Source organism: Catharus ustulatus, chromosome 26, assembly GCF_009819885.2.
Source record: "Catharus ustulatus isolate bCatUst1 chromosome 26, bCatUst1.pri.v2, whole genome shotgun sequence".
Classification (NCBI taxonomy): domain Eukaryota; kingdom Metazoa; phylum Chordata; class Aves; order Passeriformes; family Turdidae; genus Catharus; species Catharus ustulatus.
In genome coordinates, this window is record NC_046246.1 from 5469374 (window position 1) to 5488869 (window position 19496).

The window sequence follows — 19496 nt, forward strand, 5'->3', positions numbered from 1 at the left end:
CCCTCCCGAGCCTGGCACGGGCTGGAAAAAGGGAGGCAGCGATTTTCCAGGGGTTGGAACGACTTGGGTACACCGGGACAGGCATGGGATGGGGACAGGGATGGGGAGGGGATGGGGATGGAGATGGGACAGGGATTGGGATGGGATAGGGACAGAGTTAGGGATGGAGATGGGGTGGGGATGGAGACAAGGATGGGGACGGGGATGGGGAAGGGGACCAGGATGGGGTCAGAGACAGGAATGGGAACCAGGATGGGGACGAGGATGGGGACCAGGATGAGGTCAGAGCTGGGGATGGGACGGGATGGGGCTGGGGATGGGGTCAGAGCCAGGAATGGGACTGGGGGTGGAGTTGGAGCCAAGAATGGGATCGGGATGGGGTCGGGGATGGGGTCAGAGCCAGGAATGGGACCGGGATGGGACGGGGATGGGATTGGATCCAGGAATGGGACGGGGATGGGGTCGGAGCCAGGAATGGGAACAGGATGAGGCTGGGGATGGGATTGGATCCAGAAATGGGATCGGGATGGGGCTGGGGATGGGGTCAGAGCCAGGAATGGGATCGGGATGGGACCGGAATGGGGTCGGAGCCAGGAATGGGACAGGGATGCGGCCGAGCAGGCGCTGCCGGAGCTCACGGTGCCCAGCGGCTCCTCCAGGCAGAAGCAGCGGGTGAACACCCGGCCCTCGGGCTGCGGCACCATCTCGATCAGGTTGCTGCTCTGCATCAGCTCCGCTTGCCGGCGAGTCTTGGGCGCTTCGGTCTGGCACTGCAGGGAGACAGCGGGGTCACAGGGACGCTGCCGGGGGACAGCGGGGTCACAGGGACACTGCCGGGGGACAGCGGGGTCACAGGGACACTGCCGGGGACAGAGGGGTCACAGGGACGCTGCCGGGGACACGGGGGCAGGCAGCACCAGGCGGTGACACAAAGGGGACAGACCTGTCCTCACTGCGCTCGGTTTCCCCTGTGGGGAAAACCCTGAGGGTGCACTGGGCAGTTCCAGGGTCCGGCTGGGGTTGGGGTGGGGGCTCAGGGACACACAGGGGTACTCAGGGACACCCAGGGACACTCAGGGGCACTCAGGAACACTCGGGGGCACTCGGGCACACTCAGTGGCATTTAGGGGCACTAAGGGACACTCAGGTGCATTCAGGGACACTTGGGGACACTCAGGGGCACTCGGGGGCACTTGGAGACACCCAGGAACACGCGGGGACACTCGGGGGCACTCGGGGGCGCTCGGGGACACTCAGGGACACTCAGGGGCACTCGAGGACACTCGGGGGCATTAAGGGACACCCAGGAGCACTAAGGGACACTCAGGGGCACTAAGGGACACTCGGGGGTAGTTGGGGGCACTCGGGGGCACTCAGGGACACTCAGGGACACTCAGGGACATTTGGGGACACTCAGGGGCACTCAGGGGTATTCAGGGGAACTCAAGGACACTCGGGGTACTCGGGGGCACTAAGGGACACTCAGGGGCACCCGGGCACACTCAGTGGCATTCAGGGACACTTGGGAACACTCATGGACACTCAGGGGCACTCGGGGACACCCAGAGGCACTCGTAGGACACTTGGGGGCACTCAGGAGTGCTCAGGGACACTTGGGGACACTCAGGAACATTCGGGGGCACTTGGGGACACTCAGGAACACTCAGGAACACCCAGGGACGCCCAGAGGCACTCACCCCTCTGGCCGAGATCTCGCAGCACCCCTCCTGCCTGGCCAGCTCGGCGTCACAGTAGATCTGAGCTTGCTGGATGTCAAACTGCGGCGGGACACGGGTGGCAGGTCAGGGCTGTCCCCAACCCCGCGGGCAGAGCTGCCCTGAGCCCGCAGCCACTCACCCGGACCGGGGTTCCCCGCACGGCATCCAGCCCCAGGAAGGTGTTACCCTCCGGGGACAGCGCTCGCCGCGGCCCCAGCGGCTTGGAGGAGATGGAGGCGCAGTCCAGGTGCACGGACACGGCGTGGCCCTGCACGGCCACCACCACCTTGTGCCACCGCCCGTCGAACAGGGATGCGACAGCCTTGCCCGAGAACACAGCGCTGACGAAAGTGGCTCCCGGTGCCCTGGACTGGAACTCCAGGCTTTTCTCGGGGCCGTGCACGGACAGGGAGAGCTGGGCACAGAGGGGACAATGTCACACTCAGGGACAGCTCCTGGCTGTTCTCTGACACAGGGCACAGAGGGGACAATGCCACGTTCAGGGATGATTCCTGGCTGTTCCCTGACACAGGGCACAGAGGGGACAATGCCACGCTCAGGGACAGCTCCTGGCTGTTCCCTGACACAGGGCACAGAGGGGACAATGCCACGCTCAGGGACAGCTCCTGGCTGTGTCCTGAACAGGGCACAGAGGGGACAATGCCACGCTCAGGGATGGCTCCTGGTTGTTCTGTGACACAGGGCACAGAGGGGACAATGCCACACTCAGGGACAGCTCCTGGCTGTTCTGTGACACAGGGCACAGAGGGGACAATGCCACGCTCAGGGACAGCTCCTGGCTGTTCCCTGACACAGGGCACAGAGGGGACAATGCCACGCTCAGGGACAGCTCCTGGCTGTTCCCTGACACAGGGCACAGAGGGGACAATGTCACACTCAGGGACAGCTCCTGGCTGTTCCCTGACACCCGGCACAGAGGGGACAATGCCACACTCAGGGACAGCTCCTGGCTGTTGTGTGACACAGGGCACAGAGGGGACAATGCCACGCTCAGGGACAGCTCCTGGCTGTTCCCTGACACAGGGCACAGAGGGGACAATGCCACGCTCAGGGACGGCTCCTGGCTGTTGTGTGACACAGGGCACAGAGGGGACAATGCCACACTCAGGGACAGCTCCTGGCTGTGTCCTGAACAGGGCACAGAGGGGACAAAGGACACTCAGGGACAGCCCCTGGCTGTGTCCTGAACAGGGCACAGAGGGGACAATGCCACGCTCAGGGATGGCTCCTGGCTGTTCTGTGACACAGGGCACAGAGGGGACAATGCCACACTCAGGGATGGTTCCTGATTGTTCCCTGACACAGGGCACAGAGGGGACAATGCCACACTCAGGGACAGCTCCTGGCTGTTCCCTGACACAGGGCACAGAGGGGACAATGCCACGCTCAGGGACAGCTCCTGGCTGTTCTGTGACACAGGGCACAGAGGGGACAATGTCACACTCAGGGACAGCTCCTGGCTGTTTTCTGACACAGGGCACAGACGGGACAATGCCACACTCAGGGATGGCTCCTGGCTGTTCCCTGACACAGGGCACAGAGGGGACAATGCCACGCCCAGGGACAGCTCCTGGTTGTTCTGTGACACCCGGCACAGAGGGGACAATGCCACGCTCAGGGACAGCTCCTGGCTGTTCCCTGCTGTCTCCTGTCACATTCCCGGCCGTACCTGGGGGTATCCCTGCCGGTCGGTGACCTGGAACAGGTACCAGTGCTCCCCGGTGCTGTTCTTCTTCAGCAGCAAGGTGACCACCAGGGTGAAGGAGGGGGGCAGCCCCCGGGGGAACACCTGCCTGTGGGGACAATTTTTGGGCTGGCTGAGCCTCGTGGGGTGCTCTGGGGATGGGGTTGGCACCAAGGCTGGTGACACCCATCCACAGGGCACTTTCAGGTGGCAGCATCACCCTGACACCCCCCTCCCGTGGGTCCTGCCGTGATCTGTCCCCTCTGGTGGCACCCCAAATGCCACCACAGTGGATTCAGCCCCACACTGCACCCCAGAGATTTTCCTGCTGGGGTGGCTGCAGCTCTCAGGCTCTCATCCCAGAATTGAGTCCTTGGGAAGGCAGGGAATGCATCCATCATCCCCAAGGCAGCCGTGGCAGCTTTTCCCCAGCTCGCCCACAGCAATTTAAGCACTGGAAAGATTTGCTCCAGGCTCTGCTCCGCTCCCAGCCTTGGCTCCACACCCGCGGCTTTCCAAGCCACTGCTCTGGAGCTGGGCCAAGGGATGGGGATTGGGACAAGGCCAGCGCTCCACGGGGCACGGGGACACCCCGATGGGCACTTGATGGGCACCCACAGCATTTCACAGCCTGGCTCTGGGGCTGTCCCCACGCCCAGACTCCCCAAGGTTGGATCTGGGATTCCAGAATCTGCCAGCCAAGAGCAACACCAGCCTGGAGCACCCACCCCAAACCCATGCAAGGATTTGGCTGCCCGGGCTGGATCTCCTCACCCTCTGGAGAGCCCCGTGCCCGGCAGAGCTCAGTGCCAGCCCCGGGGCGAGGTGGGGACAAACCGCAGCCATTTCCTGCAGGAGCAGCTCCCCAGGACCTGGATCTGCTCCTGCTTTGCCACGCTGCAGCATCCCTGCCAGCCCTGGCACCGTGGGCACCAGACATGGAGGGGACAAAGGCCAGTCCCCCTGTGGCCCCCCTGCAGCCCCCTCCACACCTGCTCGGAGCTTTTCAGGACCCCAAGAGCTCTGATTGCTCAGGGTTTGGCCACCAGCCAGCAGAACCGTGGCAGCCCAGGGTTTGCTTTCGAGGAGGAAGATGTTGGGGCAGCCCAGGGTCCCCCAGTGTCCCCACGGGTGGCACAGACCTGCCTGGCATCCCTGGCACGAGCTGAGGGCAAAGCCCACCCAGACCCCACGCCCGGGGATGGTGCCTGGAGGAGCTTTGGGTCACCTGAGGGTCACTCAGGGGTCACCCAAGGCCACCTTTTGGGTCACCCAGGGTCACTCACTGCGTGGGCTGGACCAGGGGCACGGTGCCCAGGCGCAGCACCGCCGGCCCCCGGGCGCTGGGGATCTTTTTGATGGACGAGATCTTCAGCAGGTCGAACCTTTTAATCAGGTTAAAGCCTGCAGGACAGAGCAGGGGACATGAGACGTGGTCCTGGGACAGGTGACAGCACCCAGGCAGGACACAGAGCCCGTTCTGGGGTGTCAGGGATCCCCTGAGAGGGAATTTCCTTACCTGTGACATTCTCATACTTGTCCCCAACCAGCTCCTCATCCCAGAGCTGCGGGCACAGCTCCCCTGTGAGGGAAACCAGCACATCGCTGTCACTGCAGTGTCCCCAGGTGGGACACAGAGCTCCCCAAGCCCAGGAAGGTCTCAGGGTGCTGCCAGGAGCCAGCACTGACAGAACAAATCCCGCTCCCACAGCAGCTCCCAGAGCAGCTCGGAGGGGACAGAGCTGGCCCTGCCACCTCCCAGGTGAAATGTTTAAATGTTTTCCCCAGCTCTGTTTTGCCTCCAGACAGCCCCGCGGTTGGAATAAGCACCAGGAGACTCGGACGGGTGCCAGGGACACCCACAGTGGCACCGAGAGCTGTCCCATCGCGGTGACAGCTCGGAGCTGGTGGCCTCGGGGACAGGAGAGAGGGTTCAGGCAAAGGCTGAGGCGCAGGAAATGCCGTGTCAGGCGCGGTCACGGGGATGTGCTGCTGTTCACGGGGATAAATCACAGCCCCGGCAGCACCGACCCACCTCCAGATGCGCCAGATGTTGGGAGGTGCGAGATAAAGGAGTAAACAAGGGGGTGGGAGAGGGGGATTTGTTTTGTCTCCAGACAAACCGGCCCTGGAGGGGGATGGGCACCAAAGATTCTCCCACCTCTTCCTTGGGTGTTCCTGGGGGGTCTCTGATCTCCCCTACCCTCTGTCCAGGAGCCTGGCACCACCGTGGCTTGTGCCCCAGGCTGGTCACAGGGCCAGCAGTGTTTGGGGACACGATCTGGCCATGGGGACAACAGCCACAACCACAGCAGTGGGAGTTGTGAGTGTCACAGCCGGGCAGGGGACACAAAGCAGAGCACAAATCACCCCGAAGCCTCTTCCAGCCCTGCTGCTGATCCCGAGGGAAAATCTCTCCTGTCCAACCCTCCGTCCCTCAGGAAGGGCCGGGACATGGACACGGGCACGGACACGCCGCGGCGGGCAGCAGGAGTGGGTGACAGTGACAGTGACGGTGACAGTGACAGTGGCAGCGACAGTGACAGTGACAGTGACAGTGGCAGCGACAGTGACAGTTACAGTGACAAACCCGAGCCCCCCCGGGCCGAGCCACCGCTCCACCCCCTCCGAGCCTGATGCAACCCCAGCGTCGCTCCCAGCGGCTCCTCCCCCGCAGCCCGGAGCTCATCCCAAATCGGGACCCAAATCAGGCCGGGGACACCCCCGGTGTGGCTCGGTCATTGTCCCCCTGTCCCCAGCCGCACATGGACATCCCCCAGCCCTTCACCATCACGGCCTGACCTCGCAGCTGGAGCCAAACCTCCCTGTGCAGCTCTGAGCATCCTCACCCTGCCCGGAGCGGTCCTGGCTCACCTGCCCCGCCCGGACCCGGCTCCAGCCGGCCCCGAGTGTCCCCTGGCCGGACAGTGGCCAAGCCCCATCCCTCCCTGTGGTCAGGGCTGTGTCGGGGTGTCCCGGGCTCGCACGGGATGCTGAGCTTTGCTCAGGGTGTCTCCGGCCACCTGGGGCTGCCCCACAGAGGTGAGGAGGGACGTGGCTCCCAAACCCTCACTCCCGGTGGTCCTTACCTTCCTCCGGCAGCAGCTCCTTCCCCTGGCAGGCGCTGAGGAGCCCGGTGAGCACCAGAGCCCAGAGACCCCTCATGGTGCCCGTGGCAGAGGCTCAGGGCCTGCAAGGGAGCAGTGGGGTGGGCACCTGGTGGCCACCACCAGCCCATGAGGTTGGCCACACCGGGAAAGCCACCAGCACGGAGTGGTGCTGACTGCTGACCCTCCTGGCCGTGGCTCGGTGATGTTTTGGGGGTCAGAGTGGCTCCCATCCATCTGCTCCACACCCACCCCAAGCCTCAGCGTCCCAGCACCCCTGGGTGTCAAAGCCCAGCGTCTGGATTTGGATTTATGCTTGGGATTTACTCCAAACATTTGGAAATACCGTGACTGAGGTTGCCTGGAGTGGAACCGGCACCTCCTGCGTGCACCCCCCCGGGAAGGGCTCTGCACCCCCCGCTTTATCTCCGTGTGGATCCCGGGGTGTCCCCGCAGGTCACCCCGACCTGGCCTCCCTCCTGCTTCCTGCCACGAGGCAAGCTCGGGCTGCAGGCAGCGAGCCGGGGCCGGGACAGACCGGACACGCTCGGCTCCAGGGGCTGCTGCCAGAGCGGGACGTGCATCCCTGTTCTCCATCCCACGCACAGCCCCGGGACCCCCGGCACGGGGCCACCCCTGCCCTGCCTGCTCGGGGCTCTCCCGCACCCCCAGCTCCTCCCAACCCCGCTGTCCCCAACCACAATCCCTTCACATTTGTCCCCTGCGCTGTCACCCCGCTCCCCTGGCCCGGCATTGCCTACACCCCCCACGCCCCAGCTCCGCTCCCCCCGTCCCCTCCCCGCCTTCCCTGCTCCGCACCCTCCGCACCGGCGGGTCCCCGCGGCCCCGGGGCGTCATTAACTCCGCTAATTAACGGGGAATCCCCCCTCACCCTGTCCCGTCCCGCAGCAGGGCCGGGCTCTGCCGGGCTCCGCCTGTCCCCGGTGCGGGGCCGACCCGGGCTCACCTGCGCGGGGCTCGACGGGGACACCGGGAACTCCTCCGGGGGACACCGGGAACTCCACCACGGGACACCGGGAACTCCGCGGTGGGACACCTCCGGGACACCGGGAGCCTCCGCGCCGCCCCCGCTGCCTTCCCCGCCTCCCTCCGGGGGGGTTCCCGAGCCGCCCCCCAAGCGCTGCCCGCCCTCCGCACCACCCCCCCAACCCGGGGGGGCAGCACCGCCGCTCGCCTTCGCATCCCCGCCTTTCTCCTCCTCCTCCTCCTCCTTCTCCTCCATCCCCGGGCGCCTCCCCCGGCAGCTCCTTCCCTCCCTCCCCACCCCCTCCGAGTGCTGGACCCCGGCCCAGCAGAGGGGAACCCCAGTCCCGGGGGTGGGGTGGGGTGTAGCCCATCCCTGCGGAGCGGCTCTTCCTCCCCACAGGGAGCTGAGAGCAGCACCTGCTGTGACCCGCGGGTGGCACCGCTGGTGGCACCGCTGGTGGCACCAGAAGGAAGGACGGTGTCCCCCAAGGATGCTCCTGCACTGGCACCACCCCAGGAGCAGCCCCAGGCAGACCCCGAGGCTCGGGGACAGCCAACCCGCTGTGTGACACGGAGCTGCTGTCCCCTCCCTGCGCCCTGGGGTGGCTTGGGGACAGTCTGGCTCTCAGGGCGAGGTGCCCGGGGGTCAGAGCGCTGAGACGGGATCGCTGCCACCATCGCTGCCGCTGGCACCGCCGCTGCTCCCACGTCCCCAGCAGCAGCAGCAGCAGCGCTGCTGATTTCCCAGAGCTCTGCCAAGCCCCGGAGGGATCCGGCGCCCATCCCGGCTCCCAGCATCCAGCCCCGCGCCGCTGCGACGTGCCAGCCTGGAATGCTGCCCCGGGGCCTGGCTGCCCGGCTCTGCTCCATCCTCCCATTCCCGTGCGTGCCAGGCCGCCCTCATCCCCCAAAAACAGGCAGGGAACGAGCCCAGCTCGCGAAATTTTGGGTCTGGGAGGGTGCAAAGCATCCGCTGGCATCTCCATCGCAGTGCTGGGATGGCACGGGACGCTCGGGATGGCTCAGCTGCGTTTTTTCCCAAATTGTGATGGATCTATTTAGGCTGCAGCTTTACAGACGCGTGAGGGACGCACGGATCTCCATAAACTCGCTAATTAACAACTGCTAGTTAGGCAGAGGCAGTAAGTGAGCTGTCGTGGCAGCCCCAGTCCCGGCGACGTGGTGACAACGCTCCCGCGAGGTGCCCGCTGAGGTAATTAAGGGTAATTAAAACAAGTGGGAACGAAAACACAGCGAAACTTTTCTCGTTCCCACATTTGGGATGATTGTTCAGCTCGATTGTTCTTTGTTTGGGGCCACCCAGCAGCGATGAACCCGGGCCGGGAGCTCTGGGGGGGTTGTGTGTCCTGTGGGTGGGGGACACGGCCCCAAAAGTGTCCCCACACCCCATCCCAACCCCAGAGCAGAGCAGGGATGAAGGGCAGCCCCATCCCATCCTCTCCAGCTCGCGGGATCCTCAATTCTTCTGCAAAACGCTTCGGAGGGGTCACAATCGAGGCGCCCTTCCCGTGCCTCAGTTTCCCTCACTTCCCAAGGGTGTCCCCAACCCCGGTGGCACAAAGCGACCCCGACACACCCCGGTGTGGTGGCAGCGGCCTGGAAAACCCCGCTCCGCGCAGCTCCCGCTTCCCGTGGCTGTTCCAGCGTGCACGGGATCGGCATTTCCAGAAGGAAAAAGAATCTGGATCCCGCCTCCCCAGAAGCGCCGCTTGGAGCGGAGCCGAGCGGGGGGATGGAAAGCAGGATCCTGGATCCCCTACCCACCATCCCAGCATGGAAAAAAAGCAGAGGCACGCTGTGTTTCCAAGAAACTGCCGCGCCGCCTGCCAAAAAACACGAGCCGGAGCAGAGCCCGATAATTTTCGGGTTGGAGACAATTTTGCCTCCGAGCCCGAAGCGTCACCGCGGCGGTTTTGTTACCCTGGGGCTCCCCACTTCTCACACAGCTCTACACCCTCAAAAAAACTCCCCAAATCCAGGGAATGAGGGTTGGGATGACGCTGTCCGGACCGCCTTGGCTCGGAGGCAGCTGCCGGCCTGGCCAAGGCACAGGAGGGAATTCCTGCGGCGAGGATTTCAGCGGCTCAGCATTAATTTCTGCACAATTCCTCCCTCCCTCCCCGCCTAATTCCAGCCAGGAAGGAAAGCGCCTGCAGGAATTCTTTCCAGCTTCGTCGGGCCGTTTGTGTCCGCGGTGCTAGAGCAGCACTTTTGCCTCTTTTTGGTGAAATTTCTTTCTCTGGAGAGCGGAGGGCGAAGCTCTCGCGTCCCCCCCCCCGCGGCCCCGCAGCCTCAGAGCCGCTTCTCCATCATTTCCGCCCCCCTAAACCGCACATTTTTGGCACTGGGGGGACACAGCCTGGCTCCGATGGGAGCTGCAGATGGAGAAAAGGCTCCAGAGCTCTGGGATCTGCTCTGACCCACCCCGCACCCCCCACCCCGCAGGATTTGGGGTTGTCCCTTGTCCCTTATGTTGGGACACGCCACCAGCCCGTGCCTCTCGCCCGGGCTCCGTTCCCTCGCCCCATCTGGCGGCTCCGTGAGTAATAAAAGCTGCTAATTGCCAACAGATGCCCCAGGAAACCCTGACGCTGCCTCTCGCGGCTGTGTTTGGCCTTGGGAGGAGAGGAGGGGAGCTGGATCCCCCCAAAGAAGGGGGCGGGGGGTTCCCAGTGCGTGGCAGAAAGCGGAGCCGGAGGATGTGGCAGGATTGGGGACATCCCAAGGTGTCCCTGACCCACACCCTCCATGGGGCTGGGAGCCACAGGAGAGCCCCTGGCTGTGCCACCCACTGTCCTGAGCCCAAAATCCTGGTGTTCGTGCCAGCCCCCTCCCCGCGCAGCTGGATCCCCCTTAGGAGGTGGCAGTGGAATAATTTGGTTCCTTCCACCCCCTCCTCTTCACTCCCACCGCCACGCTGGAGCCCCCAAATGTCTCTCCCAGCGCCACAAACACGAACTGGGCGCTGCTGGGATGGACTGGGCGGTGAAATTGGAACTTCCATGCCCTGGGGGCTGGGGAGAAATCCTCCACCCCAGGGGTCACATCCTGTCCCAGTGACCGGCACGGGCGTGTTGGGGCTGGGAGTGGCATCTCCTGTCCTGTCCTATGGTCCAAACTGGGCAGTGCCAACCCGAACTGGGCAGTGCCAACCTGAACCGGACAGTGACCACCAACCCGAACTGGGCAGTGCCAACCCGAACTGGGCAGTGCTAACCCAAACTGGGCAGTACCGACCCGAACTGGGCAGTGCCAACCTGAACCGGACAGTGACCACCACCCCGAACTGGGCAGTGCCAACCCGAACTGGGCAGTGCCCACCAACCCAAACTAGAATGGGGTGGATTTTTTGGGCAGGGGGCTGCAGACAGAGCCGGGATGTCCCCACTGGGTGACAGCCACCCCCAGGAGAAGCACGAGGCGGCGGCCGCGGCCCCACGGCACCACAGAGAGTGAACTTTTATTTCCAACAACGACAGCACCTGCCCCGTGGGGTGGGGACGGTGGGGAGGCCTGGGAGGGGGCGGCCGCGGGGGTCCCGGGCTTTTGGGGAGGGGGGAGGTTCCCGGGGGGCGGCCGCTCGCGTGCACACGGTGCACGGCGTGAAGAAACATCCCGGTAGAAAAGAACGAAGGTCCGAGGGCCGCGACGGCCGCTCCTGCCCCGGGGAGGGTGCAGGCGTGAGCGTGGGGGAGCATTTTGGGGAGGGGGCGATGGCGCGGGTCCCCTCCACACCCGCGCCAGGGGGGTGGCAGGAGGAGAACGAGTGGGAAGCGACTCTCCCGAGGGGGGGGAACGGCTCCGGCCAGGCAGGGACCCCCCCTCCCCGGCTGCCCCGGAGCGCGGAGCAAACCCAGCGCGGCGGCTCCGGGGCCGCGCACGGGGCGGAGGTGGTGGCGATGGGCGCGGGGCTCACACCTCCGTCTGGAAATCACCATCGGCCGCGTCCAGGCCGGCGCAGGGGCTGTCCCAGTCTGCCCGGCACAGCTCCAGCCGGTCCCGCTGGGCGCTGGGCAGCGAGCCCAGTGTCATCGCCTTGAATGTGCTCCACGGCTTGGGCGGTGCGGCCGGAGCCTTCGGTCTCTGCTCCTCGGGGCCGGTCACATCCTGCGGGGGGACGGGCAGCTGTGACCTGGCTTTGTCCCACAGTCCCGGGGATGGGATGGGACAACCCCCAGAGGGAGCTCAGGGACTTACATTGCCCGTGCTCTTGTCCCCGCCGCCCGACGAGACGCTCCACCGCTTTTCTCGCTGCGGAAAAACCCCAGCGCTCAGCCCCTCGGTGTCCCCAATGTCCCCGGGGTGTCCCAAATGTCCCCGGGGTGTCACAATCCATGCAGGAGGAGGTAAAGGGTTGCCAGGTGCAGAGCAGGGCAGGATGGGGCCTCCAGGACCTCACCTTGGAGGAGCCGGTGGATGGAGCCCGGTACCGGTCCAGCGTGTGGAATTTCTGGTTGAGCTCGTGGTAGAGCTCAGAGTGGCGTTTCCGTGTGTGCATCACCTTCTGCGGGGGCAGAGCAGAGCCTGTGGCCATCGGTGCTGCCCCCTGTCCCTGTCCCTGTCCCTGTCCCTGTCCCCGCCTTCCTGAGCCATCCAGAGCCCACTCCACGCTCGTCATCGGTGTTTTAATCCAGAGCCAACGCTTGTTGCTGCCTGGTCTGAACCCCTCAGAGCCGCTGGAGGGGTTAAAGGGAGTGGGGACAAACTGCATCAGTCCCCCACGATGGCACTGGTGACACCTCCATGGCAGTGCTTACCTCGAAGTCCAGGTCAGAGTACCGCAACCTCTTCCTCTGGCAGGGGGACAGGCAGGAGCAGGGGGAGGAGACGGAGAAGAAAAGGGAAAGGTCTTTGCAGGTCCGGGATGAGGGCGAATCAGGCTTTAGGGGCTCATGCCAGCCCCAATCCATGCCCGGCTGGGGGACACGGAGCTCATCCCGCCAAGGGAGGGATGGCACGGGGGAAAATCCATGCAACCCTTCAGGAACACACACATGCCACCCCCACACGTGTCCCCACGTGTCCCCAGCCCCCCGCTCACCTCCAGCGACCCCACTTTCATGGCAGAGCCGGGCACGGTGCGGGGCATGGTGCGGCTGCGCTCGGACAGCTCCGAGGCCAGGATCTGCCTCACCGTGGGGTGCTGCTTGAACTGGAGGCCGTAGGGAGCCTTCACCGTGGCGTAGGGCTGGTTCAGGTTCACATTGACGTGATCCACGGCCACAAAACCGGGGTAGGCATCCCCTTCTGCCGCCGGGCGCCCCGTCCCGCCGGGTACCGCCTCCTCCGCGCCGCCACCGAGCGTCCCCTCGTCCCGGGGAAAGGGCTTGAGGCTGCCGGTGCGCCGGGGCAGCATCATGTAATCGCTCTCTCGGGGGGGCTCGGGGGCCCGGATCCAGCCGTATTCCAGGGGCCTCAGGCTGCTCTCCGTGCACAGGTAAACGGGACCCGGCGCCTCCAGGCTGAGCTGCTGCGCCGGGGGCTCGCCCAGCTCCGTCAGCCCCGCCACCACGTTTGGTGTCATCTTGGGCACCTGCACCAGGATGCTGGCGGGGGGGATGTTCCCGGGAAGGGTGGAGAAGCCCAGGCCGCCCTCCGAGGTCGTGTTGAGCTTGGGGTCTTCGTCCCCGTCCAGGGAAATGCGGGACAAGGTGCCCGTGATGGTGGCGGGGTTGCAGGTGTTCACCTCTTTGAACAGCACTGTGGGCAGGGAGCGGGGTCAGAGCCAGCCCTGAGGGTGCCACGGAGGGTGGGGGGGACACGGGGGACACCCCCCCGGCTCGTGCTGCCTGTCCCTCGCAGGTGTGGCACGGCGACAACAGAGGAGAGCTCACCTGTCTGACACGCCAGGTCAACGTCCTTTTCAAAATCTGTCTATAAAAATCCAGAAAGAGGGGAGAGAGCGAGAAGAGAGAGGAGAGAAAGAGAAGGAGAGAGACGGGGAAATGAAGCAGCACGGCCGGCACGGGCAGCGGCGGGGTCTCCAGGGGGGGACCCACTCACCAGGATCTGCACCTGCCCGTTCTTGCAGGAGTCGGGCGAGTTTTCATTCTCCTCGCTCCTGCACCCCCCCATCTGACACTTGACCACGTCCTGGACCTGCGGGGACAGAGCCGGTCACGGCCCCGCGGCCAGGGCTGGCCCCCGGCGCCCCTCCGGCGCCGCCCCACCTCTCGGCGCAGGAAGCCGTGCACGGTGATGATGACGAAGCCCTGGACGGAGTTGAAGACGGCGAAGAGGACCTGGAAGAGGATGGAGCGCCGGTCGGTCATGGCGAGCACGGCCGACATCCAGGTCAGCGCCAGCAGAGGCAGGACCACGCAGGAGCTCCACAGCGATGCCCTGGCGCAGGGAGAGAGGGGTCGGGGTGAGCCCGCGGGGTTGGGGTGCCCCGGGACAGCCCCCCCCGAGCACCGCCCCCCTCCCTCGCAGCACCTCCCCGAGCCTCGCCCCGCGCCCCACGAGCACGGCCGGGGCTGTGTCACCCAGCTGTCCCCTCCTCCTCGGTGTCCCCAAGCCAGCGCTGGCTGGGAACTGAGGGCTGAGGGGACCTGTGGGTTCCAGCCCTCCCCCAACTCAGGTGTGTCCCTGTCCCCACACAGCCACAGGGTGCTGGGGGAGGGGACGCGGGGTCACCGCCACCGTCCCACGGCCACCAGAACAGCAGCGAGGGGATTTTTTTTCCTCTCTTTTTTTTTAAGCAGTGAATTTTGGGGCTGCCTCTGTTGTGACTAAACCCCCCAGTGAGGGGGAACTTGGACACCCCCATCCCCAGGTCAGAAAAGAACCCCCCAACCCCAGCGATGAGGTGACCTGCCATGGGAAGCCATGCCATGCAGACGTGATGGGACACCCCGCCCCGAGCACACAGCATCACCCTTCCTTCCCTTCAGAAACCCCCAACCCTCCCTGAACCCCTTCGGGGAGATGCCCAGAGCCCCCCCCGCGCTGTGCTCGGGGCGGGGGGCGCGGCGGGCACGGGACGGGCACTAACATGGCACTGCTGGCGGTGGCGGAGGTCATGGCCGCGCTGGACACCACGCCGCACTTGGTGCATTTCAGCAGCAGGCTGCCGCACGGGGGGGGCTCGGAGCTACGAGCCCACCGCCCCCCCGGCGCCCCGCGGCCAGGACCGGGCCAGGACCGGCCGGGGTTTGGTGGGGGGGGGGGATGCAGGCACGGGGAAAGGGGTGGGGGGAGCAAGGCAAGGACGGCGGGGAGGGGATGGACAGATGGATGGACAGATGGGTGGAGGGATGGATGGATGGACGGACACAGGCAAGAAGCAAATGGGAGGAGGAGAAGAAAGAGAGAGAGAGAGAGAAAGAGAGCGCCGGGTTAGTCGGGGGCGGCAGCTGTTAATGGCGAGGGGGGGTGGCCAAGCGGCAGGGGAGGGGGCGGGCACGGAGGGGGGGATGCGCTCTGCGGACCCCCCTTCTCCCGAGGGTGGCTGCCCCCCAAATTCTGCCCCACCCTCGGGCTTGGCCCCCGCCGCCCGCTGATGCGGTGAAACCTGCCCCACCCTCACCCTGTGCCGGGGTTCCCCCATGCCCAGCCCTGCAGGGGGTTGGGGGGCGGGGGGCAGCCCCAGGGACCCCCCCGCGGGGCGCAGGGCACTTACCCAGCTCGCTGCTTTTTGGACTTATCTGAAATGCCGTCGCGGGACATGAGTTTGTTGAAGACGATGATGCCCACCAGCATGTTCACCTGCGGGAGGGGGGGTTCAGGGCTGGCACGGACCCCCCCTGCCCGCGGCAGCAGCTGCCACCACCCCCCCCGGGTGGGTTTTGGGGGGTCCGAGGCTCCCGGGGGCAGCTCACCAGCACGATGACGGCTGCGGGTCCCACGAAGGCGTAGAGCAAACCGCCCTCCAGCGAGAGCCAGCAGCTGCAGGGGACCGTGGGTGGCACGTCAGGGGACAGCCCTGTGGCCATGCCCTGCTCGTGGCCAGCCCACAGCAGCCCCCCTGTCCCCTGTCCCCACGTACTAGCTCGCTGTCCCGTAGCCTTTGGTCCGTGTGAAGCCGACGGAGACGGCGACCACGAGGGCTGGCAAGCCTGGAGAGGGGACACCAGGCTGCAGGAGCTGGGGGAACGTGGCATTGTCCCCCCCCCCAACCTCTACCAGCCCCAGGGGTGGGGACAGCGATGACCCCGTGACCTGAGGGTGCCACAACCTACGCCGTGCCTCAGTTTCCCCTCTGATGAGTCTGGGGGTACCAGGATGGGTGAGGGGTACCAGGGATGGGTGAGGGGTGCTGGGATGGGTGAGGGGTGCACCCCCTCCCACCCACACCCGGATCTTACCCCATCCCAAGCACAGGAAGCGCTTCCTGACCAGGCGTGTCCGGATCCGGCCGATCACCGCCAGGTAGGACTGCCAGGCCTCGGTCAGCACCCAGCAGAAGGACGAGAGGAAGAAGAAGTGGAGGAAGGCGGCGGTCATGGTGCACACCCCCTGCAGGGTGGGGACACGGGGACATCAGGGGGACACGTGCCTGGCACTGCAGAGGTTAAACCCCCACGCCCACGGCGAGGTTTGTGTCAAAGCCAGGAGCGGGCGGGGGATTTAATCCCGGGATCAAATTAATCCAAATCCAATCTGCTGCTGCGAGCCAGCAGGGGACGAGACGAGCGGCCTGGGACCCCACCGAGGGTGGTGACAGGGTGGTGGCACCCACCTTGCTGAGCATCTGGGACTGGCCCACGAGGATGAGGATGTTGGAGGCCAGGATGGAGACGCAGAAGTTGAGCAGGATGATGGAGCGCTCCGACTTGATGAACCTGCGGCAGGAGCGGCGTGGGGCCGGGGAAACAACTTGTCCTTGTCATTGTCCTTGTCCTTGTCCCTGTCCCTTGTCCTGTCCCTGTCCCTGTCCCTGTCCCTTGTCCTTGTCCCTGTCCCTGTCCTTGTCCCTGTCCCTGTCCCTTGTCCCTTGTCCCTTGTCCCTGTCCCTTGTCCTGTCCCTGTCCCTTGTCCCTTTTCCTGTCGCTGTCCCTGTCCCTTGTCCCTGTCCCTGTCCCTTGCCCCTTGTCCTGTCCTTGTCCCTGTCCCTTGTCCCACACTGCCACAAGGCAGCGCTGACCTGGGCCAGCCCAGGCATTTTCTCCCACCCAGATTTTCCATTCCCATTAATCCCATTGCTGCTGAGCCTTCCCCGGTGCCGTGTCCCCCTTTGTCACCCCCTCCCCACACGGCCCCACACCCCAGGTGCCCCCCAGGTGCCCCCCAGGTGCCCGGGTGCCCTCGGGTCACCTCCAGAAGGCGGCGTAGATCACCAGCAGGGTCAGCAGGGCCATGCAGGACACGGCACAGCCGATCATCAGCGGCACCGACGGCGTCCCCGAGGGGTCCATGGCCTGGGGGGACACCGAGGGGACTGACTGAGCCCCCCCACAGCTCCCTGCCAGCCCCCTGCCCCCTCTGCACCCTCCACCCCCTCACTGGAGACCCCACAAGGGGTCAGTGACAGTGGTGGCACCTTCCTGGGGACCCCACGCCAACATGGGGTGGGGGGCCAGGGCTGCCCCTGCCCACACAAACCCACCCTGCTGGGGGTGCTGGGGGTGCTGGGGGGTGGTTTTGGGGGTCCTGGGGGTCCTGGGGGTGCTGGGGGTGCTGGGACCCCTCCCCTGCCTGGTGCTGGCCACCCCCACCCCCCAGTGCCCACCCCACCTAGCAGGACACGCTCTGTGCCCATCCCTCTGAACCCCCCCTCTCTCAGCCCGGGGGTCACCCCCCGGTCACACCCCGTGTCCCCAGGCTGTCCCCACCGTGTCCCCTACCAGGTCTTTGGGCAGCTGGGCGAGGACGGCGAAGGTGGCGAGCTGGCGGCACTGGCATTTGGTGTGCGCCGGGAGGGTCTCCAGGGTTTGGCAGCTCTCCGTGTCCCAGTTTCCCAAGCCAGCATCCCTGATTAATGGGCAGAGAGCAGGGAGAGCAATTTGAAATGATCAAACACGAGCAGCCCCTCGCGCCTCTCCGTGCTTAACCCCTTCCTGGCCGTGCCTGGGTGGAGGTGAGGAGGGGGCAATGCCAGGGGACCCCCAGGAGCACTGCCAGGGGACCCCCCGAGCTCGGGGAGGAGGGGGTGAAGCTGTCCTTGCCCAGGGATGATCCTGCTGGGAGCGGGGCACTGGAAAGGCTGCGGGTTTCATCATCCCATACAGGTTTGGGGGGAGGAAACACCGCAGAGAGGGGTGGGGGCAGTGCCAGGACAGGTAGGGACAGCCCCAAGAGTCCCCTGGCACCTGTGTCCCCTCCCAGGAGGGTGATGAGTCCCTCTCTCTATGGGAATCCCTCCTTCCATGGGGATCCCTCCCTCCACGGGGTCCTCTCCCACCATGGGGATCCCCAATTTTGGGCACCCCTCTGCTTTAATGACCCCTGTGCCATGGGGACACCTCCTGCCCTTGGGGACCCTCCTGTCGTGGGGACTTCTCCTGTTAGAAAGGATCTGTCCACCATGGGAGCCCCTCATTTTATGGGGACCCCTCATTTTATGGGGACTTCTCCGTTTATGGGGACCCCTCCTTTTATGGGGACCCTTCCCTTAAAGGGATTTCTCCACCATGGGGACCCCCCCAGTGAGGGAGCAGAACGGGGGTGACCCTGCCATGCCCAGGAAGAGCCACCACAGCTCCCAGCACGTCTGGAAAACCGGGCACTGGGTCTGTGGGACAGCTGGGGACAGTCCCTGGCGCGGAGCTGAGCCCTGCCCTCATCACAGCCAGCACCTCCCCACCAGTTCGGGGGATGAACTGGAACCAGTGACCCCGAAGTGCGGCGCACCCGCGGGTACCTGGGCAGGGGGGCTGGCAGTGCCCTCCCTCAGCCCGCAGCGCTGCCCGCCCCCCTTCCTGCCCTACTTTCCCTCATTCCTGCCAGTGCTAACAAATCACATCTGGCAGCCTGGCGCGGGCGGCCCCGCGGCTCCGGGGCCACATCGATCCCGCGGGAGCGCCAATCACCCGTGCCGGTGGGGCTGGGGTGCGGGAAGGGATGGTGGCGGCTCCTCGTCCCTGCTCCTCATCCCTGTTCCCATCCATGTTCCCATCCCTGTTCCCATCCCTGTTCTCATCCCTGTTCCCCCATCCCTGTTCCCTGTCCCTGCTCTCCCATCCCTGTTCCCATCCCTGTTCCCATCCCTGTTCCCATCCCTGTTCCTTTCCCTGTTCCGTGTCCCTGTTCCCATCCCTGCTCAATCCCTGTTCCCTGTCACTGCTCTTCCATCCCTGATCCTTTCCCTGTTCCCCCAACCCTATTCTCCGTTCCTATCCCTGCTCCCCATCCATGTTCCATCCCTCTTTCCCCATCCATGTTCTCATCCCTCTTCCCCCATCCCTATTCCCATTCCTATCCCTGCTCTCCCATCCCTGTTCCATCCCTCTTTCCCCATCCCTGTTCCTTTCCCTGTTCCCTGTCCCTGTTCCCATCTCTCTTTCCCATCCCTATTTCCCATTCCTATCCCTGCTCTCCCATCTCTGCTCTCATCCCTGTTCCCATCCCTGTTCCCATCCCTGCTCCCACCCCTGTTCCCATCCCTTTTTTCCCTTCCTGCTCCAACCCCTGCTCTTCCATCCCTTCTCCCACCCCTCTTTTCATCCCCGTTCCCATCCCCATTCCCATCCCCGTTCCCATCCCTGTTCCCCCATTCCCATCCCTGATCCCATCCCCACTCCCCTCCCTCCCAGCAGCCCCGACACCAGCACTGCCAGCCCCGCCCTGTCACCACTGTGTCCCCATGTCCCCATGTCCCTGTGCCCCTGTGTCCCCGTGTCCCTGTGTCCCCGTGTCCCCTGTGTCCCCGTGTCCCCATGTCCCTGTGTCCCCGTGCCCCCGTGTCCCCCTGTCCCCATGTCCCCATGTCCCCTGTCCCCGTGTCCCCGTGTCCCTGCCCCTCACTCACGTCCTCGAGTAGTCCCAGGTGACACACTGCGGGTGGGACGTGCCCTGCGG

The 19496-nt window shown here is 65.3% G+C and overlaps 2 protein-coding genes across 9 annotated transcripts in view; both read right to left on the bottom strand.

The window, feature by feature from the left end:
• The window catches only part of COL16A1 (collagen type XVI alpha 1 chain), a 28729-nt gene extending 21113 nt beyond the window's left edge, over nucleotides 1-7616 (bottom strand). Inside the window, exons 1-8 of the mRNA XM_033081025.1 lie at nucleotides 7498-7616; nucleotides 6513-6613; nucleotides 4943-5005; nucleotides 4710-4827; nucleotides 3409-3532; nucleotides 1858-2133; nucleotides 1698-1778; nucleotides 639-770 (exon numbers count right to left, since the gene is read on the bottom strand). Coding sequence (XP_032936916.1) covers nucleotides 639-770; nucleotides 1698-1778; nucleotides 1858-2133; nucleotides 3409-3532; nucleotides 4710-4827; nucleotides 4943-5005; nucleotides 6513-6588 — 870 coding nt within the window. The 5' untranslated portion in view covers nucleotides 6589-6613; nucleotides 7498-7616. The remainder of the gene's footprint in view (nucleotides 1-638; nucleotides 771-1697; nucleotides 1779-1857; nucleotides 2134-3408; nucleotides 3533-4709; nucleotides 4828-4942; nucleotides 5006-6512; nucleotides 6614-7497) is intronic.
• Nucleotides 7617-10980: 3364 nt separating this feature from the next.
• The window catches only part of ADGRB2 (adhesion G protein-coupled receptor B2), a 32480-nt gene continuing 23964 nt past the window's right edge, over nucleotides 10981-19496 (bottom strand). For 7 of the 8 annotated variants that reach the window (XM_042780002.1, XM_042780001.1, XM_042780000.1 and 4 more), the window contains 17 exons: nucleotides 19447-19490; nucleotides 17324-17450; nucleotides 16794-16897; nucleotides 16219-16321; nucleotides 15845-15995; nucleotides 15526-15595; nucleotides 15359-15425; nucleotides 15160-15245; nucleotides 14533-14631; nucleotides 13709-13880; nucleotides 13542-13637; nucleotides 13373-13412; nucleotides 12580-13238; nucleotides 12296-12331; nucleotides 11938-12042; nucleotides 11736-11789; nucleotides 10981-11645 (listed from right to left, as the gene is read on the bottom strand). In XM_042780002.1, the coding sequence (XP_042635936.1) occupies nucleotides 11451-11645; nucleotides 11736-11789; nucleotides 11938-12042; nucleotides 12296-12331; nucleotides 12580-13238; nucleotides 13373-13412; nucleotides 13542-13637; nucleotides 13709-13880; nucleotides 14533-14631; nucleotides 15160-15245; nucleotides 15359-15425; nucleotides 15526-15595; nucleotides 15845-15995; nucleotides 16219-16321; nucleotides 16794-16897; nucleotides 17324-17450; nucleotides 19447-19490 (2208 nt within the window). In that variant the 3' untranslated portion in view covers nucleotides 10981-11450. The remainder of the gene's footprint in view (nucleotides 11646-11735; nucleotides 11790-11937; nucleotides 12043-12295; nucleotides 12332-12579; nucleotides 13239-13372; nucleotides 13413-13541; nucleotides 13638-13708; nucleotides 13881-14532; nucleotides 14632-15159; nucleotides 15246-15358; nucleotides 15426-15525; nucleotides 15596-15844; nucleotides 15996-16218; nucleotides 16322-16793; nucleotides 16898-17323; nucleotides 17451-19446; nucleotides 19491-19496) is intronic. The other variant, XM_033080608.1, reaches the window with a different exon arrangement.